The sequence below is a fragment of the Podarcis cretensis genome, assembly GCF_951804945.1.
Source record: "Podarcis cretensis genome assembly, chromosome: 7".
NCBI lineage: Eukaryota > Metazoa > Chordata > Lepidosauria > Squamata > Lacertidae > Podarcis > Podarcis cretensis.
Genome location: NC_137176.1, coordinates 69980365 through 70004625, shown reverse-complemented (window position 1 = coordinate 70004625; position 24261 = coordinate 69980365). Strand labels below are relative to the sequence as shown.

The 24261-nt window shown below is 38.8% G+C and overlaps 1 protein-coding gene across 6 annotated transcripts in view; it reads right to left on the bottom strand.

Annotated features, from left to right (window-relative positions):
- The window catches only part of VPS13B (vacuolar protein sorting 13 homolog B), a 398969-nt gene that overhangs the window by 139204 nt on the left and 235504 nt on the right, over nt 1-24261 (bottom strand). For 4 of the 6 annotated variants that reach the window (XM_079984696.1, XM_079984695.1, XM_079984697.1 and 1 more), the window contains exons 28-30: nt 22071-22212; nt 19132-19540; nt 14816-14927 (exon numbers count right to left, since the gene is read on the bottom strand). In XM_079984696.1, coding sequence (XP_079840822.1) covers nt 14816-14927; nt 19132-19540; nt 22071-22212 — 663 coding nt within the window. Of the gene's footprint in view, nt 1-14815; nt 14928-19131; nt 19541-22070; nt 22213-22738; nt 22806-24261 lie in introns of all 6 variants that reach the window. The other 2 variants (XM_079984699.1, XM_079984700.1) reach the window with 1 other exon arrangement.

Below are 24261 nucleotides of genomic sequence, written 5' to 3'. Positions count from 1 at the left end.
CCCCGTTGTGGGGATTCGAACTGCCAACTTTCTGATCGGCAAGTCCTAGGCTCTGTGGTTTAACCCACAGCGCCCTTTAAAAGTGTTAACTGCACAAACTGCCTTTTGTATTCTGGCTGTTGGGAAAAAAATGCAGATTGAAGAATTATACATTTTTATAATGTTCACTAAAACCAATTACTTTTCAACAAAAATGTCATATGCTTATTCTATACATGACAACATACCCCATCCTCTTGAGAAGTACACATGGAGCACTCTGCCATCTTCCACCAAAAACATGTGAAATTTAGTGGAAGACCACCCCTAGTTAAGTTAATCAACAACTGTCGCTTTAGCAAAATAATTTATTTTGGTGCAGTTGTCAAAATTGTGGACTCGCTTTGCCCTGTGTATAGGTCTAAATGTTAATAATTACTTTTAAAATAATAATAATCAAGGAACAAGCTGAGACATCAACTTTTGTTCTCAGTTTCCATTTGTAAAATTGTAAATGAAAGAAAATTTCATTCAACCATCAAAGAGTGTCAGTGCTAAACTTTGGACAGAACTGGACATGAGGAAGCAGTACTATTAATAGTAATTAGACTCCCCCCCCCTTTTCCTTTTAAATACCATACATTAGTAGTCATTTTAAAGTTGCATTAGCAGCCCCTTTGACTAAGGTCCATGGCACTGGGGAGGGTTTGTCACCCATTTCCCCCCCCCACTTGCTATTTTCTCAGTCGGGGAAAAACAGATAGAGGTACCACTTTGATATTTGAATTTTTTCCATGAAAAAAATTAGGGTGTGTGTGTTATGGTGGTGAAGTAATTTTAATCAGGAAAATGGTGAGGGGATGACGACGACATCTTTAAGATCCTATCCTAGTGTTACAGTATTGATACAAATTAGGCGCACCTCCTGCTACTTGTTAACACTTTTGAAAAATGAAACGTCTTATTCATAGATGCCCTAGGTTGCATCTTGTCTGGCAAATAATAATAATTTATCATTTATAGCCCGCCCATCTGGATGGGTTTCCCCAGCCACTCAGGGAGGCTTCCAGCAGAATACTGAAATACGATGATTCATCAAATATGAAAAGCCTCGCTAAACAGGGAGAGGCAAATGAGCCACCAACTGAATTTGCATCAGCATTTTACACAGAAGTGGAAATGGTACAGAAGAAGAAGAGGAGTTTGGATTTGATATCCCGCTTTATCACTACCCGAAGGAGTCTCAAAGCAGCTAACATTCTCCTTTCCCTCCCTCCCCCACAACAAACACTCTGTGAGGTGAGTGAGGCTGAGAGACTTCAGAGAAGTGTGACTAGCCCAAGGTCACCCAGCAGCTGCATGTGGAGGAGCGGAGACCGCAACCCGGTTCCCCAGATTACAAGTCCACTGCTCTTAACCACTACACCACATTGGCTCTCACAATTGTTATTGTTGGTATAAACCCATATTCCAAGCCACCTCTCATGATACAGTTTTGGCATGGAGGTCTCATTCATCTGAGTCTACACAGCAGCTGCCTCGTGCCACAAGTCAATATTATGTGTATCTATTCAACTAGCCCACACTACACAGTTTGTGTCCATGCAGCATCCATTTAGGGGTGGAGAATTTTATCTGATCCATATTTTTAACTGACCTAAATTTGCACCTCCCAGATTAATGCATGAATTAGGACGTAATTATCTTTTACATTTTGCATTTCCCTGAAGTTTGCTCAGCTCAAAAACTGTACCAAAATGCATATGAACATCCATTTAGAAATGTGCATGTTGAGGGGGAAAAGGTAAAGGTACATTTTGTGACAAAATAATCAAATAAATATTTAATTATTGTTTAAAATACTTTTCATAGATTCTTTTAAAAAACAAAAACCACCCCACCCCACGGATGAATGCAGAAATGTGACAGAAAGGGCATTATGAATAAGCACACTATGTGAAACTGACATGGAGCAAAAATAGATTGATCTAAATTCTTGTGATGGGAACTGATCTGCATGGCTGGTTGATTTACATTAAATGAATGGAAGCTGGCAGCAACCAAAACACAGAGAGTTCCAAATGGGTTGCAAATGGCAGCTGTACTATGAAAAGTAGTCTAAGAGGCCTCTCACTCACAGTTTATCTTAGGATATTAATATATTAATCTTTGAAAAATAATATTGAGCCTCTTCTTTGCATTTTTATCTCCGCACTCAAATGAACTTTATAAGCCAAAGGAAATCATCTCACAAAACTTTTAAAAGAATCAGCTTAAGGGCAAAATATGATAACTCTTTCCCCTGTAATGATGGCAGGTGAATGCCACTATAATGTGAATTTGTTTTCCATTTAGGAAGGTCAGCTTTAATGAAATGGACCACAGCATGGTCAGAATTGATTGTAGTACATGGATCCTACAAAAGCCACTGAACACATGAAAGGAATTACAGTAGACCACACATCAAACGTTCTGGCCTTGTGCTTCCTTCCTCTTATCCTAGTGGCAGGAAATGCACTACATATCCCGTGAGGTGACCAGACATTTAAAAGTAGTGCCTTGTTCCAAAAAGCTCTGTGTACAGTTATTTACCACAAATAAGCAGAAGACCGTTTTCCACTGCAGTCGTCTCTTACACGTATATCTGGAGCACAATAGGGAGGAAAAAAAGGTAAAGTATGGCAACTATATATTTTCAGGCTAAATGCGGGGAAATGTAAAAGTCAACTAAGTTTCAGCTTTTTGCTGTGTTAATGTGTATTCTGCCTGGTAATTTTAAAAAGTATCTGTTTCTTGTTTAAACGCTTCAACAAAAAAATTAAAGTGAGAGTGCACATTTTAATACTTTTTGTGCTCAGAGAGAATAATGTTGATTTACTTTTACTGCAGGACTTATTCTAAATGTTGATTTGATAGCTGTGCAAATGATGCAGATGCATAATTCTAAATGGAGGTTTCGTGATATGTTTGGATGATAAAACATTTCCACCAGTCACAAGAGGAACATAACTTTTCTAAATAGACTCAGAAAGGATGACAAAGAACAGGGAGTAATGTCAGCAGCAAGAAGAAATAAAACCAGATGTAAGAACATAACACATTCTTTATTGATTTGTTTTACGGGTTAAATAATTTTAGCTCAAAACTCAACATTGCTTGTCTGTAACAGGACACTAGGTTTTGGCTTTCTAAAATATTACATAAATATTTGGCTTAACACTAAACTGAGGCAAACAACCTCTTTCGGATTCTACACCCATTTTCATTTTGTCATACCTGGTACTCATTGGTTGCTCAAGGTTCTGTTTGTTTAGTGGTACAATACCTCAGCCTTATCAGGTGCTGTATATATTCACCTGGAAGTACTGAGGTTGAGTTTCACTGAACACAAGCTTCCTATTTACTCTGTGGATGTTATTTTGATGTCGGATGAAAGACAGAACATCCATAGTGTGTTTGATAAGCTGACATGGGACAGGAGTTCTTTTTTCGCTGTTGTGTCAGTTTATCAAACCCATACGTGGATATCGGTGAAATCCTTTAATGACCACACTGAAATTATTTGAATAGATAACTTATACATATGATATGTACTGTGCTCTCTATAGAAACAGAAAAAATACGTTACACACATTGTATCTGTACCATTCCAATTTCTTATGCAATTGTTTATACAGTATATAGTGGGGGAAATTAATGTAAGGGGGTTCACATTAGTTAATAACTGCATTCATAATAACTGCAATCATAAGAAGGACTGGAGTTTATGATGTGAACTATATTCTATGGGGGTGGGGAGAAACCCTAGTTGCTATAGTTACACACTTTTATTGTATTATCTGTTGAACAGCATGCATGTCAGAGTTTCCATAGAAATACCCAATGTGGTATTTCGATATTAAATGTGATACAAGCCAGGTTAATAACAAATGTGGAATTTTACCTAGTGTTATCAAGCATCTCAAATAAAGCAGAAAAAATGTAAACATATCAAAAAACCCATCCTGAGGTATATTATAATCTATAGTTTTTTCACCCTACTTCAGCATGTGGGGCCTTACCCTCCTGCCAAGCTGCATCAATCAACTATCCTTTCCCAAAGTTGAAATGCAATACTCTGCTACATTAACAAAACTAACATTTGCTCTTTCTTCAAAGTCTTGTCTTCAGCTAATGCTTGTTCTAATGAATCAGTGAAATATTAACCACGGAAGACTGCATTGACAAAGAAGTAACAGTAACTAAGTAAGATACTCTATTCTTATTCTAATTCACATGTTTTAGAGATGATAACTTTTAGTAAGTTAGAAGTGTAGGTTTGCTTTGCGAGTTCTATACTGGTTTGCTAGCCTTAGTCTCAGAATTCAGTAGAATGCATATGCTGTGCTTTTGACTATTAAATGTAAAAATCTGTGGGAAATTATAATATACCCAAAGAAGCCAGGTGGGTGCCAAGGTGTACAGAATCACAGTCATTTCAGAGAAATAATGTATGTAAAGCATTTGATATACGTCTGTAAAACATTATATTCCTTTGATTTTGAGTAAAAGCTGTCTGCTTTCAGAGACAAACAATCAGTAATAAAAATATTAAAAGTTACCAAGCCTTGGGAAAAACTGCGAAGGTTTAGGGATATAGGCCCTCAATGAAATCTGCACATTAATATTCTCTGAAAGGGTATGGGCAATCGGGTTAGTCTAGAAGAGAAGGCAGGGAGAAAGAAATGAAAGCCAAAAATCTTCCTTATGATGAATGAGTGAACTGGCAATAAAGAGCCTGAGGCAAGAAACCAGAAGGCAATAGTCATTCATCTCAGCCTTTCTGAGTACTTGAAGAACTGATCATATATTATTTCAGTAAAGCTTACAAGAAACCTACAAAGCAGGTCAGAATTATTAATTTTCTACAATGTCCCCCCCCCAATTGCCACTTGCTTCTCAAGTTAAGAAACACAATAAGACAAATTTATACTGTCTATTGAATTCCTCCTTTCACAGTCATGGATAAAGCTCTTTAAAGCAATTACGAAATCAATGCACTGTGGCAAGTTACCCTAAATTTATGTGTAATAAACTACAAATTTGAGCAGCTAGATTTTTTTAAAGTCTCTTTAATATGGTATATATACTTGCCTTTGAACTTGTGATATGCATTTTTAATTTTTACCTCATTACATTCCAATATCGCTGATGGGGTCTGGTGGAGAGCTCATGTAGGTGTTTGAATCATATTTAAAACATTTAGTTGTCAAGATCTGCTATGCATAACAAAGCAGTTTTTGTGCCTTTCGGAGCTGTTTAAAATTTCTTGAGAGTTCTTAAACTCATATTAACTGCAGCTTTTGATAATTAGATTGCATTTAGAAATATTACATGTTTAGAAATATTGCTATATAATTTAACTGGATGGTATCCAAAGCTCCAATTCTGCTAACACAAGAGACTTGTACAGTCATACCTCATGTTACAGACACTTCAGGTTACTTGTTTTCAGGTTGTAGACTGCAGGAAACCCGGAAGTAGCAGAACAGGTTACTTCTGGGTTTCGCCACTCGCTCACAGTGCGGCGCTTCAGGATGCGAACGCTGCGGGTTGTGGACGTGCCTCCATCACGGATTACGTCCTCAACCCGAGGTTCCACTGTACTAGTGGAACGTCCCCCTTCTCTCCTCTCATCTGCAGCCCCCTCAAAATCAGCTCCGGAGGATTGGGGACTCTCTGAAGAAGTTCCTGGGGCGCATGGGTGGAGGAGAGGAAACTGAAGTGATCGCTTTGGTTGTACCAATTGCTTTTGCAGAGTAATACACAAAATAATAATATATACTGCCACAAATCACTGTACAATTAGAACACAATATAAAAAAGTTTAAAGCAACTTTACATTACAGAACATACATCTGAAGTGTCCAAAGCCAGGGTAAAAAGATGCATTTCCTGAAAGGTGCATAATGAAGGCCCTGGATACATCTTTGTAGGAAGACACTTCCACATCTTAGGGGCTGCCACAGAAAATACCATCCCCCAGGCCACAACCAACAGAGATTCTGATGGCGGTGGAACAACCAAGAGGGCTCCCTCCGCAATCTCAGCACCTGGGAGGGCCTGCAGGGAAGCAGGTCATCTTTCAGGTATTTGGGGCCTCAGTTGTTTAGGGCTTTAAACTCTAACAGAAGCACCTTGAATTGGGCCCAGAAATGAACTGGCAAGCAGTGCAGCTGTTTCAAAATGGCACATCTGAAGGGAACCCAAGCCAGTAATCTGGCCATTGTATTTTGGACCAATTTAAGTTTCCAAGTTGTTTTCAAAGGCAGCCCCATGTAGAGCACATTACAATAATGCAATCCAGACCATGGAATACAATGGCTATGTCATCTCTGTCAAACGGTAGCTGATGAAAGAGCTGTAGCTGAAGAAAGGGACTCTTGGCCACTAAGGCCATCTGAGCCTCCAGTGATAGTGTTGAATCTAGGAGCACCCACAAAGTGTGGACCTGCTGCTTCCAGGGGAGTGCAATCTCATCTGGGGCAGGTGGCCTCCCCACCTCCCAGGCATGAAACCACATAACACCTCTGCCTTTTCTGACTGATAAGATATATGTATGTAAAGTTATTTCCAATTATTCTGGGCAGCAGATTTGAGAATGTTTAATACATGTATTTACAAAAACCATGGATGGTGGGTGACATTTTAAAAGGCACCTCTAACTCCTCTCACACATAAAATCCTTACAACTCATTTTATTTGGATACAAATTTATGCACATTTAACTACAACAGTAATCCGCTAGTATTCCATCATCTATTTGTCAACACCAATCTTAGTATGACTACCCCGCTGCTGCCCACCAATCCCTCCAAAATCACTAAAGTAATGACTGCACATTTGTTGCCAGATTAAGTATCTAGCAGCAAAAAAAGCAGCCCACAAGTTCAGCTCTTGGCTTCTGGGGCTCAATGTTTAGGCTTTCTTTCAAACCAGCAAAAACTGCAGCAATGTGTTTTAGGTCAAAGCAGAAAGTTAAGTTGCTCATCCCCTGCACATACAGCCTTGAAGAGCCTTCAATTTAGGAGATGGCTGTAGCTTGCTGCATTCATCCTGAGGTCATGCATGTCTTTGCAATGGCATTGGGCTGAAGAGGAAGGCAAGCTCTTCACTCTGATCCTTGATGAGTCCCAATGCTATTTTCCAGGGCTCTTAGGATGCATTATCCTCATGCACCAGGAGGCCTGGTCTCACCTGCAAAGAGGCTCATGGAAGTGGTTTCCCCAACTGATTTTACATCATTCCTATGGCCATTTGTTCTTTCCTAATTTGTAACATGCATGCATAATACTTAAATACCCTTGACATCAGTTGTTTAAATTTCTTACAGATAATGGCTGTGACCCTAGAGATTATGCCACTTGGCTGTTTAGCAGGAGCAAGAAAACTGGGACACTAAACCCACTTCTAACTGTTTGAATATCTATAGACAGGATTTCAACTCTGTTTATCAGGCTATACATGAATAGACTTAGCAGCTTGATAAGGAAAAGGAATTCTAGATACAGGCATCATGCATATATACAAAATTCCTATCCAGCAAAGAATATGCATAGGGATGTTTTCTCTGCAAATATAAACTGGACTGGCCAGTGGGATGAGATGGGTGAATCTCTGTTCTTCTCTCATCTCTGCTAGTATCAAGAAGGAGAGCGGCAAGGCAGCACAGAGCTCAGTGCGATGCGGGTGCAGCAGTGGTGCCTATGTGACACTGTGCCCATACAATGCTAAACTCCTTGCTGCCTTACCTCTCACCTTCACCCTGTTAGTACCAGCAGTGACACAAGTTGTTGAGAAGATGGGAGAGAAACACAGTCCTACTCACCCTCCCAGCTGCTACTGGGTCAGGCATTATTGACAGTAAAGCATGATTAAAATTCCATTGATATCAAGGGGACCAAAGAACCCAGTGTGATCCTATGCATATTTACTCAAATTTAAGCCCTACTGGGACATGGGTGGTATTGTGGGTTAAACCACAGAGCCTAGGACTTGCCAATCAGAAGGTCGGCGGTTCGAATCCCCACGACAGGGTGAGCTCCCGTTGTTCAGTCCCTGCTCCTGCCAACCTAGCAGTTTGAAAGCATGTCAAAGTGCAAGTTGATAAATAGGTACCACTCCAGTGGGAAGGTAAACAGTGTTTCTGTGCGCTGCTCTGGTTCATCAGAAGCGGTTTAGTTATGCTGGCCACATGACCCGGAAGCTGTACGCCAGCTCCCTTGGCCTATAGAGCGAGATGAGCACCGCAACCCCAGAGTCGGCCACGGCTGGACCTAATGGTCAGGGGTCCCTTTACCTTTACCTTTAAGCCCTACTGCGTTCAATTAGACAGAGTTCTTGGTAACTGTACTTAGGACTACAGCCCTGGTTGCAAACATGCAACTATTTGAAAAGTAGCAGATACCACCTGAATGAAAAAGAGCTTTTTTAACAAGTAAAACAGAAGGACAGATTCCCATGAAATATCAAGCAAACCAAGAAAACATATAGAAAACAAACTTTTTAAACCTGAAGACTTAAAATGTAGTAAAATGGCAAACAGTAAACTATTCAGTCATTTCCAACAGTATTGTTATGGTAAATTTTGGCAGCAAGAAGGATAGTATTCCTTGAAACTTATTTCCTGCTGCAGGAAGCCACAGTGTACACCATTGCTTTTGTGCCTGCCAAAGCCAAACAGAAAGCCTTCAGGTTAAATCAGCTAAACATCAATGCACACAATATGCAGGAGACATATGCCAAAGACATTTTTGAATGGTGGTTTTATGCCAGCTACAGTTCTTTGCACTGTCACACTAGTTTCCACTTGTGAGAAAATGTTATTTATATCAAATCAGTTACCATTAAATTAGAGATTTGTTTTTAGGTGTCTGCTAGTGAGTTCCAGGGTTACTTTATATTAATACCAATGTTGGCGCTCCCATCAGTTAATGTATCTGGTAGGGCAGCACACTGGATTCAGTTGAAGCTCCAATCATATTGGGCTGATTTGGGCAGAACCAGGCTAGTCAGATGGAGACAGCCCCAGATTGCACTGGGATGGGCATCCCATGAGATCTGGGGCATGGTGGTAGGGGAAATAGGGTAAAAGAAGTTTTCCTGCACATGCCTGTTTCACAGGGGAGCACACAGTCAAATTGAGCAGGACTGAGCCATTTGCTCCCCAGCTGGAAGCAGACCCCAGCAGGATTGGATCTTCCAGAGGATTCAGTCCTGAAGGCAGCCGGGGTCTGCTCTGCCAGTGTCTTCCACACATGGAACTCACTGGGAAAACAGCACCCAGCTCTAGAACAGGAGGAATTGAAGTGGTGTTCTTCAGATGGTGTTGAGATCTGAACCCTATCATTCTGAACCACTGGCCATGCCAGCTGTGGCTGAGGGAAATTGGGATTCAAAGGACACCATGTTAGCTAATACTAAAAGGATTGTGAAAGGTGGTAACTTATGCTTCTCTATTTGTCGCTGCAGTACAATTCCAATCAGTCCCCACCAAGATAGCCAATGGTCAAGAATAATAGGAGTTGTAGCCTAGAAGGCAACAAGTTCCCCATCCTTAGTGTAAATTTTGCAATAAAAAGTAAACCTGGGATAAGGTATTGGTCCCACAATACTGGTGTAAAATAAACTTACCTAATGAATAAACAGAAGACGTTTCCCCTTAACTCAGTGAAGGGCTACTGATAAATCTATTTCAATAGGTGAACATTCCACATGGTAAAAAAAAAAAAAAAAAGGATGGAATATGTTAAACAGCAACAAAGCTGAAGAGGGAGATTTTTAAAAAATGTGCTAAGATTTTAGAGAATAATTTTAAGAAGAAAGAAACCCACACCCATTCTCACAAAGCACTTCAAGAGCTGTGGTAAAAATTTGTCATAGATAAAACCTTGTGAAGGACATCAGAGAACCCACAAGTATTTATGGAATGAACCACAAGCTGTATACAGAAGTTAACAAATGTCTCATTACAACAAGGATATGGTTACCTTAGTAACAGAAGCATAGCCTTCACATTATATTCAACTTAAAATTCCACCATAATTAAAAGAAAGAAAATAATCTGTTTTAAATATTACTAGAGAATACTTTCCAAACAAACAAAACATTTGTTGAAACCAAATACAATGTAAATTATATTTACTCACAAGCCATTAATAAAGAATGGTAACAGTAAGCTTTCTGAAGCTTTTCTGAATTATTTTACAGTAACACTGTTTACCACAACCAAGGATTTTATATGTCAATGTTAAACATATATGGCAGCAAAGTATCCTTGAAATGACTGTTCAAAAACATATTTTTGAAATCAGCAGGAAGAGCCCAAGGGACAATGAAACGTTTTGTGGAAAGTCAACTATTTGCCCAACTGGAATTTGATTTAAATACAAATACAATAGCATGCTAACGGGCAACATCAGCAAAATGCACACTAGGGCATTTTACTGCTTTGGTCCAAAAAAAGAATGCATGTCAGGCTCTCTAAAGCTTGACATACAGGAAAAAAGACCTGAAATCATATAATTTAATCACGCGTAGAAAACTGCTCTTCCAAATCCTGAAGACTAGTTCTCACATCCAAATCAGAGAGTCTGGAAAATTTGTAGAAAACAGCTCTCCACATTTTCATAGATTTATTAATATCATGAAGCTACTTAGTTATGACAGTGCTCTGGTGTAATAATCTTCCCCAAAGAGGCGGTTTTAGGATAGCACAACTGGTTCAGCTGCACTGGGTGCCGTGCTGCTGGGGGCGGGGGGGGGGCACAACAGTGCTGTAAAACAGAGCGTGAGAGGCAAGGGGCACCAGATTTTAGTGTCGCACAGGCCACTGCTGAAATTTGAGAGCCAAAAGTTCACCACTATTCCCAAATATATTTTTCTGCCCTGATACCTATGGTTATGCACCTAAGAAATAATCTCCCTAGACCAGGCTTCCTCAGCCTCAGCCCTCCAATGTTTTTGGCCTACAACTCCCATGATTCCTAGCTAGCAGGACCAGTGGTCAGGGATGATGGGAATTGTAGTCTCAAAACATCTGGATAGTCGAGGCTGAGGAAGCCTGCCCTAGACCATGATGAACCCTGACTTCATTTTCTAGTGCTCTGTACGAATCTTTTTTCCTGTCAAGCATACAAAAACAGTATGATGTTGTGAATATCAAGGTTCAGCAGCAAAACCATAGAGGCTGCAGAAAACTTGAGTAAATGATCCGACATGTTAAATATGGATTTAATTGTGATTAATACTAACAGTGCTTGTGCACAAGGGAGACTCACATTATCTGCTAAATTGAACCAGGCGCACTACTACCAGGCAAGATTTCCAATCTAAGTGAAGTTAAGGGGAGCCTCATCTTGGAGTACAGATTCATCTACCAGCCATTAAAGATAAAGTAGCCTCCATGAACACCAGTCATGATGTAACAGGAGGTGAAAAGGGCAGCTCAATGTACTTAAATGGTGACATGCCTGCTGCTTTTAGACAAGGTGAAATAAGTGCTTCGAAATTCAAATAAGACAATATAGTGGGATATTCTTCCAACTTCCAACTTCATGTTTTCAGTCCTCTGAGAATTTGGTTCCCTACAAACTGCTTCCACATTCTAACAAACTTCAAGTATTCTCACAAAGGAAACGGCTTATTAATAGTTAAGGATGAGCAGCAGGTCAACACCTCAAAGGTTTCCATCTAGCCTCCAGTATATCCTCTGATCCCAACAATAACACCCCACGTATACCATGTTATACACCCTGACCACATTTTATCATATGGAGACACAGGGAAGGAGCTGTTTTAACCACCATCGTGCATGATACGTACATTGGGCTCTTGTTGAACATTGTTAAGAATGTATTTGGGCCAAAACAGACTAGAATGCCTTCTGGAAATACAAAATGTATCTTTCTAGTCTTAAAACAGCAGTATCAGCTTCTATACTGCTTCTGAGCACAATTCGTTGTTTAATCAATCAATCAATCAATCAATCAACCAACCAACAGTCAAAACCCTGAATGGCTTGCCCCCAAAAGGATCCCTTTATTTCATATGAACTTCACAAAGATCTTCCTGAGAAGGTTTCGCCTGTTTTTTTCTGCCTTTGGAAGTAAGGCAGGTATGAACCAGGAATTGGGTCCTTTCTGTTGTGGCACCCCAGCTCTGGAATGCTCTCTGGACTCTCCTCTGCCTGGTGCAGAGTCTGGCATCTTTTTGACACCTGAGTAAAGTCCTTTTTATTTGCCCAGACCTCTTAGATCTGTGACTTGTTAGCTTTTATTCCCATCTTTATTTGGTAAATACTGCTGTTTTATGTTTACTTGTTTGTTTGTTGTTTTGTTTTTAATTGTGCATTGTGTTTTTGCACCTTGTTGTAAACTATCCTGGGAGAATTTTGGGGCACCAAAGAGTAGCGCAATAAATATTCAAACAAGCAACTAAGAAAAGGTTCATCTGCCTGTTTCAGACGAAAATGCATTTAGTTCTTGTTTCTTGGCTTCTATGGAACAAAGTTCTGTGCAGCCCTTCAGCTTTTCATCTGATAGAAATATGCCCCAGTGAAAAAATGGATGTCAAGTACAGCTGTAAGTGATTGAGGTATCAAAGTGAGAATGATAAACTGTGTTAACTGAGAGACAATACAGCAGAGATGGAAATTTGTAGCCCTGTAGATGTTACTGGACTCCAACTCCTAACTCCCTCAGCCAGCATAGCCAATTGTCAGGGATAATCTATATAGTCCAGCAATGTCTGAGGCGCAGGTTCCCCATCCCCTGCCACAAATACACAAATGCATGAAGCCATCTAGTATTCTTTACCGAAAGGTTATAGAATTTCATACCACAATGCAGCACTATAATCATGTATCGAGGGCTGCTTCACACATTACACACTGAAATTCACATGGAACTAGGTCTTTTAAAAATAAATTAAGATTGAACTGATGAAGGAAGTTAGTCTATAAGGCTTCCATCCCCAAACTGCACAATGTACCTCTGAACAGTACACAGTATAAAATACCCCACATAGTGTTTTGATTACAACAGTTCTATCATAACCTCAGTTTCCAGAGAGGTCTTTTAAGATTTCACAAGATTCTTAGTTGTTTCTACAACCTCACAGCTTTCACAGTACAAAAAGCCATGCATCCCAAACGCTTTTGCCAAATAGGACATTCACAGAATACAACCTCACACAGACGCACATTTTGCCCTACCCTGGCACACCTTTCTCAAGCACATTAAGGTATATTTGGGGGGCCATGCACTTCTGGTACCCTAGGCGTTTATTCTTACTTTCTCATCTGTAAGCTTCCTAGAAAACCATTCAATCCTATCACTCCATCTAATCTTCATTTTCCTAAAGAAGATGACACAATTGCTTTCTTGGTGTGCTTGCATGCTCAAGGAAAACATTCCTGATTTTTATGGGTCTATTTCCAAGTCAAACCCATGACACCACTTCATATATCACATTTTCCTGAATATGTGAAAATGGTATTCAGAGGCAAACCCACCTTTAAGTGCACTATGACAAAGTTTCTCCCCCCACCCCACCCCCTTGGATAGAAACTGGTAAGTTGCAAGGAGCCTGAACCAGTTGAGGAATTTCTATGCTTGACAAAGTAATATCTGTCATTTTTAAAGCCGTAAAACATTTTACTGCTGGGAAAGGATTTTGATGTTTGTAACATACTTCTATTGAAGTACAATTCGAAGTACTTTTTTTTAAAAAAAAAAAATGCCACATCTGAGAAACAGACCAACAGGAAGCATAAGACACTTGTTCATCTGTATTTCTGTGACTTTTCTCACTTGGTATTATTTGCAACTATACTTTCATGTTTCTCAGCAGTGCCAACTCTACTAAGAATCATATATTATTTTTATCATGTTGATTACATATGTTCTCCAGTTTTGCTGCCTACATATGATTAGTGTGGTTTGCAGAAAGTCAGTGACACAATCCAGAGCACGACATTCACACAAAGAATGTGTTTACTGTGAAACATTGCCTTAGAAGTTTGCTTTCTTTCACAGCTTTGATCCACATGACATCAACAGTCCAGCATTTTGAATGTCTGCTAACCATTTAACATTATGAAAATCACTTTCACACTAGGCAGCTACTGAGAGAGAAGGTATTTGCAAAAAAGAGGGATCCCTTTCCTGACCGATTTTTTTTCCTTGCAAGGGTGGGGGAGCCCTTAAGATCATGATAACATAACTGAAAATTAATTTATTGTTCATCAGTGCTTCACAGACTGTTGAAGTGTCTGAAAAAATATGAAAGCATGCATGATAATTCAGTAATCAATGTAAAAAAGGAAAATTCTATACAAAAAGATTTTCATCAGAATACATGTTTTACTGGATAACTTTTATTCCAGTCCTGTGATGATGTTTAAACTGTGTAATTAGCGAGGGGCTCAGGATCATGGAAGTTTACTTAGCCTGCCAGTTCTTTGTGTATTCAACTTTATTTTTGCATGTGAGCTTATATATGTAGAACCCATGCATTGCTCAAACTACATGAACATTATGTCTTGAATACAAAATCAAGAGTACAGATTGTGCTGATAGAACTCAGGTGCACTGGGCTAGGCAAATACTATTCAATGTACAATGTGCAATGTGCAGGCAGGAATAAAACAATGCAATCTCAGTTGTCAACCATGCATGCCAGATCAATGATTTCATATCTTCTCTCTCAAGATAATATCTTGTTTTGATTTTTAAAAACATTTCTGGATTTTTCAAACATTTTCCTCATTCTAATTTGGCAAATAAAAAACACTTACTGGTAAATGTCTTTCCTCAGCACAGCTCTACTAAGAGGATTGTCAGCCTGAGGAGCCATCGACACAGAGCCAATTTTAAGAACCAAAGTATCTTCCTTATTCGTCTTATTATCTGCAATTGAAGTAGGAAACAAACAACATTTGTGTATACATACAGAGCCAGATGTATTTCCAATGCAATGAGTGAGGTGACTTTTCAGTGGAGCAACCATATCATCATCATCATCATCATCATCATCATCATCATCATCATCATCATTATTAACTTCTGCAATGAATAATAACAACAACAACAACAACAACAACAACAACAACAACAATAATAAATTTTTATTTATATCCCGCCCTCCCCAGCCGAAGCCGGACTCAGGGCGGCTAACAACAATAAAACAATACAACATTCTAAAATCATTTCATTATAAAATTAATTCAAATCAAATTACTGGTAAACCAATTAATACCAAACAAAATAGACAGATAGACAGGCAGGCAGGCAGCAGATAGACAGATATAGTTCCCCTGCCCATCCCTAGGCCTGGTAGTCATGCTATTTTGGCTGATGTAGCTTCCCTCATTCCTAACGCCATCAGGATAACATGAGAATATATTTAAATTGACTAGTATTGACTAGTGAAATGCCTGTAATTATTATAAGTGCAGTGTTCCTGGGGATATTACAGGGACAGAGAAATGTGTGTGTTTATATATCTGTTTCTGACAGAGAGAGAGAGAAAAGGGAGAATGAATGAATGCTTCTTTGTGCATCTTTGGTTTTGCGTATACTGTATGTTTAAAGCATATGACTTCCCCAAAAGAATCAAGGGAACTGTAGTGAAGGGTGCTGGAAACTGTAACTCTGTGGGGGGTAAACTACAGTTCTTATGACTGGGAGGGTCGTGTGCTTTAAATATATAGTGTGTATGCAGCCTTTGTGTGGGGCACCCATTTATATGAGAGGAAAGGAAAGGGATGGACTCAGGTACACTATGCTGGGGGGTGGGCAGCTAAAATTGCTCCCTACACCTCTCTCAGTGTCTGGAGTAAGAAACAATATTTTTCTCCAGTGGTGTCCTAATCTACAGTCTATATACTTTCCCCCACAAAGCTGAATGGGAAACAAACAAGTATTTCCCTATTGTATATTTCCCTAAGTATTTCCCTATTTCCCTATTGGCAAAGCTATGCCCTAAGTCCTGATTCTTGGACTGGCTGCTGGAAGAATATTGTGCCTATGCCATCTAAATATTGTGCCTATGCCATCATTGCAATTACTTTTAACACAGCTACTAAAAAAATACAAGGTATACTGTGAATAAATGAAGAAGTGAACATGTATTTCAGTACAGAGACCTGCACTCTGTATCTTGTAACATTTCTTTTTGCCCATGAAGGATTTTATGACATTTTAGAAGCTGACAGTGACATCTGATATATATACATGCAGTTGGGCCTAGTGTTCTCCACCAGCCTATGCTTTGAGGATGTACGTAAGCTTTCAATCCCTTTTCCCCATCTGTGGCCACCCAGTGAGATATCGCAGACAACTTGTTTTGAAAGCTAAGCTTTCAGCTACAAATGCTAAGAGTGTGGTGAGTGCTAAGTACTTTACTAAATAACACGTTGCTTGATGTGGAAAGAACAAGCAAACTTCACATGCAGCTCAGAAGACTCATGTGTATGTGTGTTGTGTATATAAAAGCTGGCTTCTGCAACACCACTGAGATGCGTCCAGGATGAATCAGGCAGTCATACTGAGGCTATGATTAACAATCTGGACACACAGCTAATGAATAAACCATGGCAGGGGTGTGGGTGTGTCAGGCAATGCTATCAAATACTTATGAAATACATAAAAAATCATTAAGGAACTGAAGATAAGGTATAATAAACTATTTGGGGAAATAGGGTTGGGAGGCCATGGTTATGTGGGAAGTTAAGTGGACAAAGCATTTGTATTTTAATCAGGCTAAATAGATACTCATTTTTTTTCCAGTTACAAATACTTTGGTAGATGTCTAAGATAACCTCAAGAACATTTTTCTTTTTAAACTACAGGACATTTATGCTATCAAATTTACACAACTTCTAAATCATCAAACTTAGCTTCTTAGTGGTGCTGATTTGACTCCTGGGGCTCCCTCTAATTCATCTGTAGACTTTTAAAGTAAGTCTGTTAAATAAATGTAGCTCTAAGCATCATATTTCATGCATGCTTTCACTGATGATCAAATAAAGTATCATTCAGCAACACCCAAATGAACTAACATTGCTACAGCTTTTGTGAAGAAGCATGTGCAGAATGATAATCCTATGAACCGCATTTTTTAAAAAAACCTTCCTGTAGTATGTAGTCCAACAATAGGCAAACTGACTAATTTGGGCTTTGAGAGTAGGAACACAAAGCAAATCTATATGAATTTTGAATATCACTGTATATCAATGAAGTGGACATCTGTCTATTTGTCTGCCTCCCACCACAAAATAGGCATTAGCACATTTGTCACATTTAACAAACGAGTCTGACATGATTTCCTTTTTGAAATTTCCATTTAGGATCTTTTGCTCTGTGTGAAGCCACTTTCAAGATCACGGGAAACTACTCTAGATCAAAACGCAATTAATTGATTTGTCCAAAAAGCACCAATTATTAATTACTTAGCAGAAAACAATTTTACCCGCACAGAAGACTAAGCAAATCCTTGGAAGAAGATGGAGAAAACAAGCTAGTCTTCTAGGTCCCTAACAGAAACGGGGTTAGGGAAACAGAAACGGGGTTACCTATAGTCTCTGTAGGTAATAGAGCTGGCAAGGGGGAGACGTCTTTGGACGTCCAGAAGACAAGGGACAACAGATCCTATCTATTACTGACTACTGGCTGTGCTGAAATTGTAGTCTAGCAACTTCTGGAGGGCCACAAGTTTCCTATCAGAATGCTTGTTTGCTGTCTTTCAACGTGTTCCATCAAGACAGGAAGTGAAAAGGCAGGTGGCTGCAAGGTAAAATAATGAGAAGTGGGCAGAACTCAAAATGGTATAAAGTGGGATGGGGTGCCTTCCTGTTACTTTTCAATGGCCATGACTGAGCGAATTTGAAACAAAGCAATCTAACTAGCTTTCTTCTCCCACTTCAATCTCTGACAATAAAAAACTTCCTGGAGCAATCAAGACATATCCCTGGGAAGGGGAGGGATAGTTGAGCACTCTAGAAAGCAATTGTACAGTGGAACCTTGGCTGTCAAACGTAATCTGTTCCGGAAGACCATTCAACTTCCAAAACATTCGACAGCCGAGGCGCAAAGGGCTGCCGGCAATTTCAATGGTGAAAATTGAGAAACGCGCCTCAGAAGCCGTTCAACTTCCAAGGTGTGTTCGAAAATGGAAGCAATTACTTCTGGGTTTTCGGCATTCAGGTTCCGAAACGTTCGGCTTCTGAGAAACTTGAAAACCGAAGTTCCACTATACATTCTTTAACAACTGCTTGTATCTTTATGCATGCCTGAAACTCGTATGTTATGTAGAATACAGAGGGCAAATTGAGGTTTACTGCCCATTATTATGTCAAAACCTTAGATTTAATTAAGCATACTAGATATAGACAGTGTATGAATCCACTTCAACCACTGATTTGACACAGTAGAGCTGAGCACTGAACGAAAGGCCAAAAATATACAGTGGTACCCCGCAAGACGAATGCCTCGCAAGACGGAAAACCCGCTAGACGAAAGGGTTTTCTGTTTTGGAGGTGCTTCGCAAAACGAATTTCCTATGGGCTTGCTTCGCAAGACGAAAATGTCTTGCGAGTTCCTGCGGGGTTTTTTTCCTCCCCCCCTCCTTTTTCTAAGCCGCTAAGCCGCTTATCAGCTGATCCGCTAAGCCGCTTAACAGCTGATCCGCTAAGCCCCTAAGCCGCTAATAGCGCTAATCCGCTAATGGGCTTGCTTCGCAAGACGAAAAAACCGCAAGAGGAAGAGACTCGCAGAACGGATTCTTTTCGTCTTGCAAGGCACCACTGTACACATATAACAAAAGCACAGTAGTCATTTGCCACAAGTGTTTCCCTGGAAAGGTTAATTAGAGGAAACCTGGAGAGGTCACTGCAGAGGTAGCTACCCTGAGCTGATGTGTATTCTATGACCGGAAAGGCAGGCAAGGCTTTTTTTGGACTTCTAAAGGATTTTCTCTAAAATTTGCAAATCAGTAAAACTGGAGAACAAGCCAATGAGGACCCTACATAGATATATAGACAGCATTTTCATGAACAACAGTATCCAAGAAAAATATTTTTATTGTATTAATATAAGGTGGAGAATATAGTACCTTCAATATTGTGCTGCAATTCCTCCATTTTGGGAGAAAAGATTCTGATTACGCCAGTATTGATATAAATAAGCGGCAAGTTCCGAGATGTGAGAATATGAGTCCTCATAGGTTGGCCTGGCGATTTTCTTTTCTCTTTTTGGCTTCTTGGCAGTTTTGCCTGAAATATACTTGCAATTGCATTGAGAAAAGGAAAACAGAGGACAACATCAAATGCCTGAGCCGAGAGAAGAATCTCATGAAGGAAATGAGGAGAACCATCAGTGAAACTTTCAGATAATTTATGCAAAGTTCTTCGCTCATTTCTTGAAATCAATTTGTGACGGACATTTTTTGTAACTGCCTTTGTGTAAGTCAGTGACAGAAATCCATGTTGCTGATGAGAACCATCCAAAAGTTTTGCAGTTGCCTGTATCAGGAAATAGAAATTGTGAGAAATAAGTAATCCATTTGCACTGTGTAAAAATTAGGAGAACTTTTGTCAAACAACCCTTTCATTTTTTATTTCTTTTCAGCTATACACTTCCCTGAACATCAGATGAAAAGGTTTCTGTGAATATGTAGTACATGTTAACTACCATGGCTACTCTTAGAACTGATTCAAATACAAATATACATACAATTGATATTTTAAAATGCATTTGTTTCAGATCAGGGTATGCTGACTTTGACATCTTTCTGTTCAGATGCAATGAACTATAGCAAGCTTCAGGCTCACATGCCTCATTGACCTCATTTGTGTGCAAGAGCAGAATGAAAGTTTCCCCTTTTAGTTTTCAATATACAGCTGTTTTCTATTACATCCAAACTCTGAAAACTATGGTTTAATCTTGATTTGCCAACAAGCCACAGTTAAAATAAACTGGACTTGGAAGTATGGAGGTATTCAAAACCAAGAATGGAAGCTTTGATTTCCCCTTTGCACACAAAGAAGGAGGCAGAGCTCACTACAAGTCATTGTCATAGCATTTTGTCTGAACCAGACCTTCTGAATGAAGATTTGACCTAATATCTATCCATTATGTTCCTACTAGTTTGAAAAGACAAATGTGAAAAATGCATCTATTTTGGTGCAAAACAGAATAGTGCTAATCTTACTGGAAATGGCAATGGTGGGAAATTTGACTTTCCGTGCTTGCCGAGAACCAAAATCCCACCAAAGCCAATAGCAGAATAGTCAACGAATTGACTCTATGAGGTCTAATCCAAATTTCTGCAGGAACCCCATTTATTTCAATAACAGTGGAATTTCCATTCATACAATGGAAATGAGAATGTGCAACCCTTTGTGTGAAATCAATGGGGAAATCCTTGTTTAAACAGGAGCTTTGCAAATAGAATAATATTCCTGTACGTTCAATGAATTTGGACATATTCTTTTTATGTTCTACTAAGACACATGTATCTCGGCCCAATTAGCTAATAGCACAAATGGCTCTTTATACATTTTCAAACAATGTCATTCAGATACACTTGATTATTTAGTTACATTTATGCAATTATTTTTTAAAAAATGGTAAAGAATTAGTAAATTAGCTTCATTTGTGTTAGAATGAACTAACTTGGATAAGTAGCAACAGTAATTTTGCATGTACATGTTCTTGACAGAAAATAATCATGGAGAACAGAACTTCCACTAACTAATAATAATAATAATAATAATAACCTCCCTTGCTGGGTTTCTTAACTGATGCTGGGTCTGTTCATTCATTACTCTCCATGGGGGGGGGGAATCTCAACTTAGTTAAAATCTCAGGCTCTTTCTCACCTCGAGCCCTTGAAAAAGTAACAAGGGGACCAGACTGTACTGTGTTTATCTCCCTGGCTATTTGATCTGTTGAATGATAAGTACATTTTCAGTTAGGTGATCAGGGAGACGCCATAATCAAATAGTCAGATTTTTTTTTCTGCCACGGGAGAGGAAGGTGTGATTACACACCACAGGTTGACACCAAGTTGAAATTTCTCACTGGAAAGTAACCTGTGATTTACTTCCAGTAAATGGAACATCTTAAGATTCACATCTTAAATATACAAATATAAATAATGCATATGTGGATGTCTGAAATCTGAACCCTTTGTAAAAATCTACATGGCGTACGTAGATGCACTGGTCCATTAGGGAAAAAACCGCTAAAGCCATAGTCGGTGCTTTTTTTTGGGGGGGGGACACAGGAATACGCATACCCCTAAACATTTTGAGAATCTTTGTACTTTTGTCCATTTATTGTATTTATTTTTCCAGATTTGAACTATAAAACGGTGATTTTCTTGAGTCAAAATGAGAGTGAGCATTTTTTAATATTTTTTTTTAAGGAAAAAAGTACTGGCCACAGTAGAATAACCCATTTTCCCCAGACCAATTGTTGGTATCCAAAGTCACAAAAATTTGGTAGTCTATGTATCTTTAAAGCTGAGAGTAGTTCTCTCTACCCACGTCACTTTTTTTTGGCTGCTTAATCCACAGTGTCTGAAGAAGAGTTCTGGACAACTTTAAAGCCTCATCACTAGTTTGTGGAATTTTAGCTGGACCTAATAAAACCAATTATCTGCAGCTTTGAATTTTAGTAATATGTTTGCTTAAGCCATGTTCAGAGCAGAGCCACCAAAATCAATGGACTCAAATATTTCAGGAGTTATCCAGAACCTATGCATGGTAGCGTAAAACATCAAAGTGACCTCTCCTTTAGGGTCACATTTGTAACATACAAAGATGCTCAAGTGAATATTCTTCCTTTGCTCTGCAGCCATCCTTTTTCCCAACTGTGTAGACAGACCACACTTGTTGCCAGAACATTACTGGGGGAGAGAGGCTATTTTAGAACAAAATAAAAACACCAGCTTAATAAATAAGCTTTTGCATGAGTAGCTGTTCATCATTCTAAACCACTGTTTGTTAATGGAAGTTCTGTAATATACATATTGCATTGATTTCTTACAGAGGGAAAGAAGCCAGAGAAGTTACTGAAAGGGTCCTGCTTGCTGACGGGTCGAACCAACAATGTACGTCTGTTCAGCTTGTCAGTACAGGAAAGGAAGACACCTCCACATTTCCCCAGAGACCAAGAGTCTTCCCCAAAGCTTGAGGTGATGCAGGCAAAAAAGCAAAAAAGAAATATAAAGCCATAAGGGGGGGAAATCATATATTTTAAAACTAAGCTGAATTCGGCCAATATCCATTGCAGGCTTTGCAAGTCCTTCACCTCAAAAATCACAATTCAATTCAATCAAAAGAAGAAAATCATAAACTTGAAACTTGCCACAGTCTAATTATTTGGCAGGAGAATAAAAAATTATCAGGAATTAAAGTAGAGCAGGACTCTCCCTAGGTAATGACTAAGTGTAATTTGATTTGCAATTAATTATAAAAAGGGAACAGAAGCTTTATTAGAATGGAAAGAGATGGAGTGCAAGAACTAATGGACTTTTAAAAAGTTGGAAATTGTATTTTCTCCTTTTCCACAAGAACAAATTGACTTTTTAAACGCTATTGGTGGTTTATACCATAATTCTTGCAGTCCTTCACCCTTCTGCATGAGAAAAAAAAATGTTTAGATTTTAGGATAGTTATTTGGTTAAATATCTTATTCTGCTACAAAAATCTCACCACAAGTTTCTCTTTGCATTGTCGGAATATGCCTTCAAAAAGTCCAGACTGCCAACCTTCTCCTGGTCTGGAAAACACAACATTCACCTTATCTGTTCTCTGCAGCTGGTCAGAATCTATACATTTAAACTACATGAAACTATATTTTGAATATTTTAAAAAATATATATAGTAGTCATTCTGATTTGCAAACCAAACTGTAGAAACCCACTGTAGAACTGTAGAACTGTACACTGTAGAACTGTAGAAATTGTTAAGCAATTTTACATTGGAAGATTAGCATCAAGAAAAGAATACTACTATTTTTAGTACGGAATTTAGCCAACTGAAACCCCTCAGAATTTGCACTAAATCTGTAGACAGAAAGAGTATTTTAATAATTTGGATAGATATATGAAAAGCATGCTGAATTAATTACTATAATACATGTGGGGTATTTTTTTTAAAAAAAGTTACACTATTGGAAGAATGAGAAGAAAAAACTAAGAAAATTGTTTACTGTCAGATTGCAAGCCTTTTTTCACTAAAGCATGCTAAGGTTTCAGTGCACAGATATTTCCTAATTCCACAGGCTGCTTGTTATTGCTGCAAAATTTCACACAAGTATTGTCATAAACACAATAACTCCAGAAGGTGATAGTTAAAGTATAATTAATGTGAAATACAAAACATCAGCTTCTGGTTTCATAGTTATGAAATCCAGCTTCGTGTCTTAAGCTAACCACCATGATAAAATGATTAGAAAGGTAACCTAAAATAATCTTCAGTTTTTACCATAAGACTACATATTGCTCTCCAGAGACTATGAAGGTAAATATTTGTATCAAATCTACAGATATTAGCAGAGGCATGTTCTTTGTTAAACTGAGTATATTCTTCTTATTACAACTAATGCTGCTTTCTTCCACGTGCAAATTACGGCAAAGCAATATCACTTCAAATCATCACTTTTTTATTTGTATTATTATTACTACCACTAAAGACAGAGGTGACTAATCAGCAGCCCACTGGCCATATTTGAGAATCCAATCTGTTTTTGTGGCCTGCCAAAATGTGTAATTTCAAAAAGCACGTTAAAAATATTAGAGATTTCTATTTACACACACACACACACACAATGCTATGATGCCATGGTGCCAATAGGCTTTTTGTGGGGCACCCCATGCCTCCTCATCTAAAAATTTTCCATTAATTTTTATTTTATTTGCTGGATGAGTAATGGAGTGATAAAAATATTTTATTTAAAATTGTGTAAAATAGCTGATGGGAAAGATCTTTAGAAGCTTTGAGAATGGGAAGATGGAAGCTTACTGCGTCTAAGTGAGTTGTAATTCCTCTTAACTTTTCAGAAGGCAGGAAATCACCATTGCTGACAGCCTCTGCCTCTGCTGAACCTCGGTTGTGTTTCATGCCAATGCTGAGCATAATGTACAATAAAGGGAAGGAGAATGAAAGAAACAAAGAACACCCCAGGACACAGACTCTGTAAGGAAGGGGGAGGGAGTGCAGAGACTCAGTTAAGA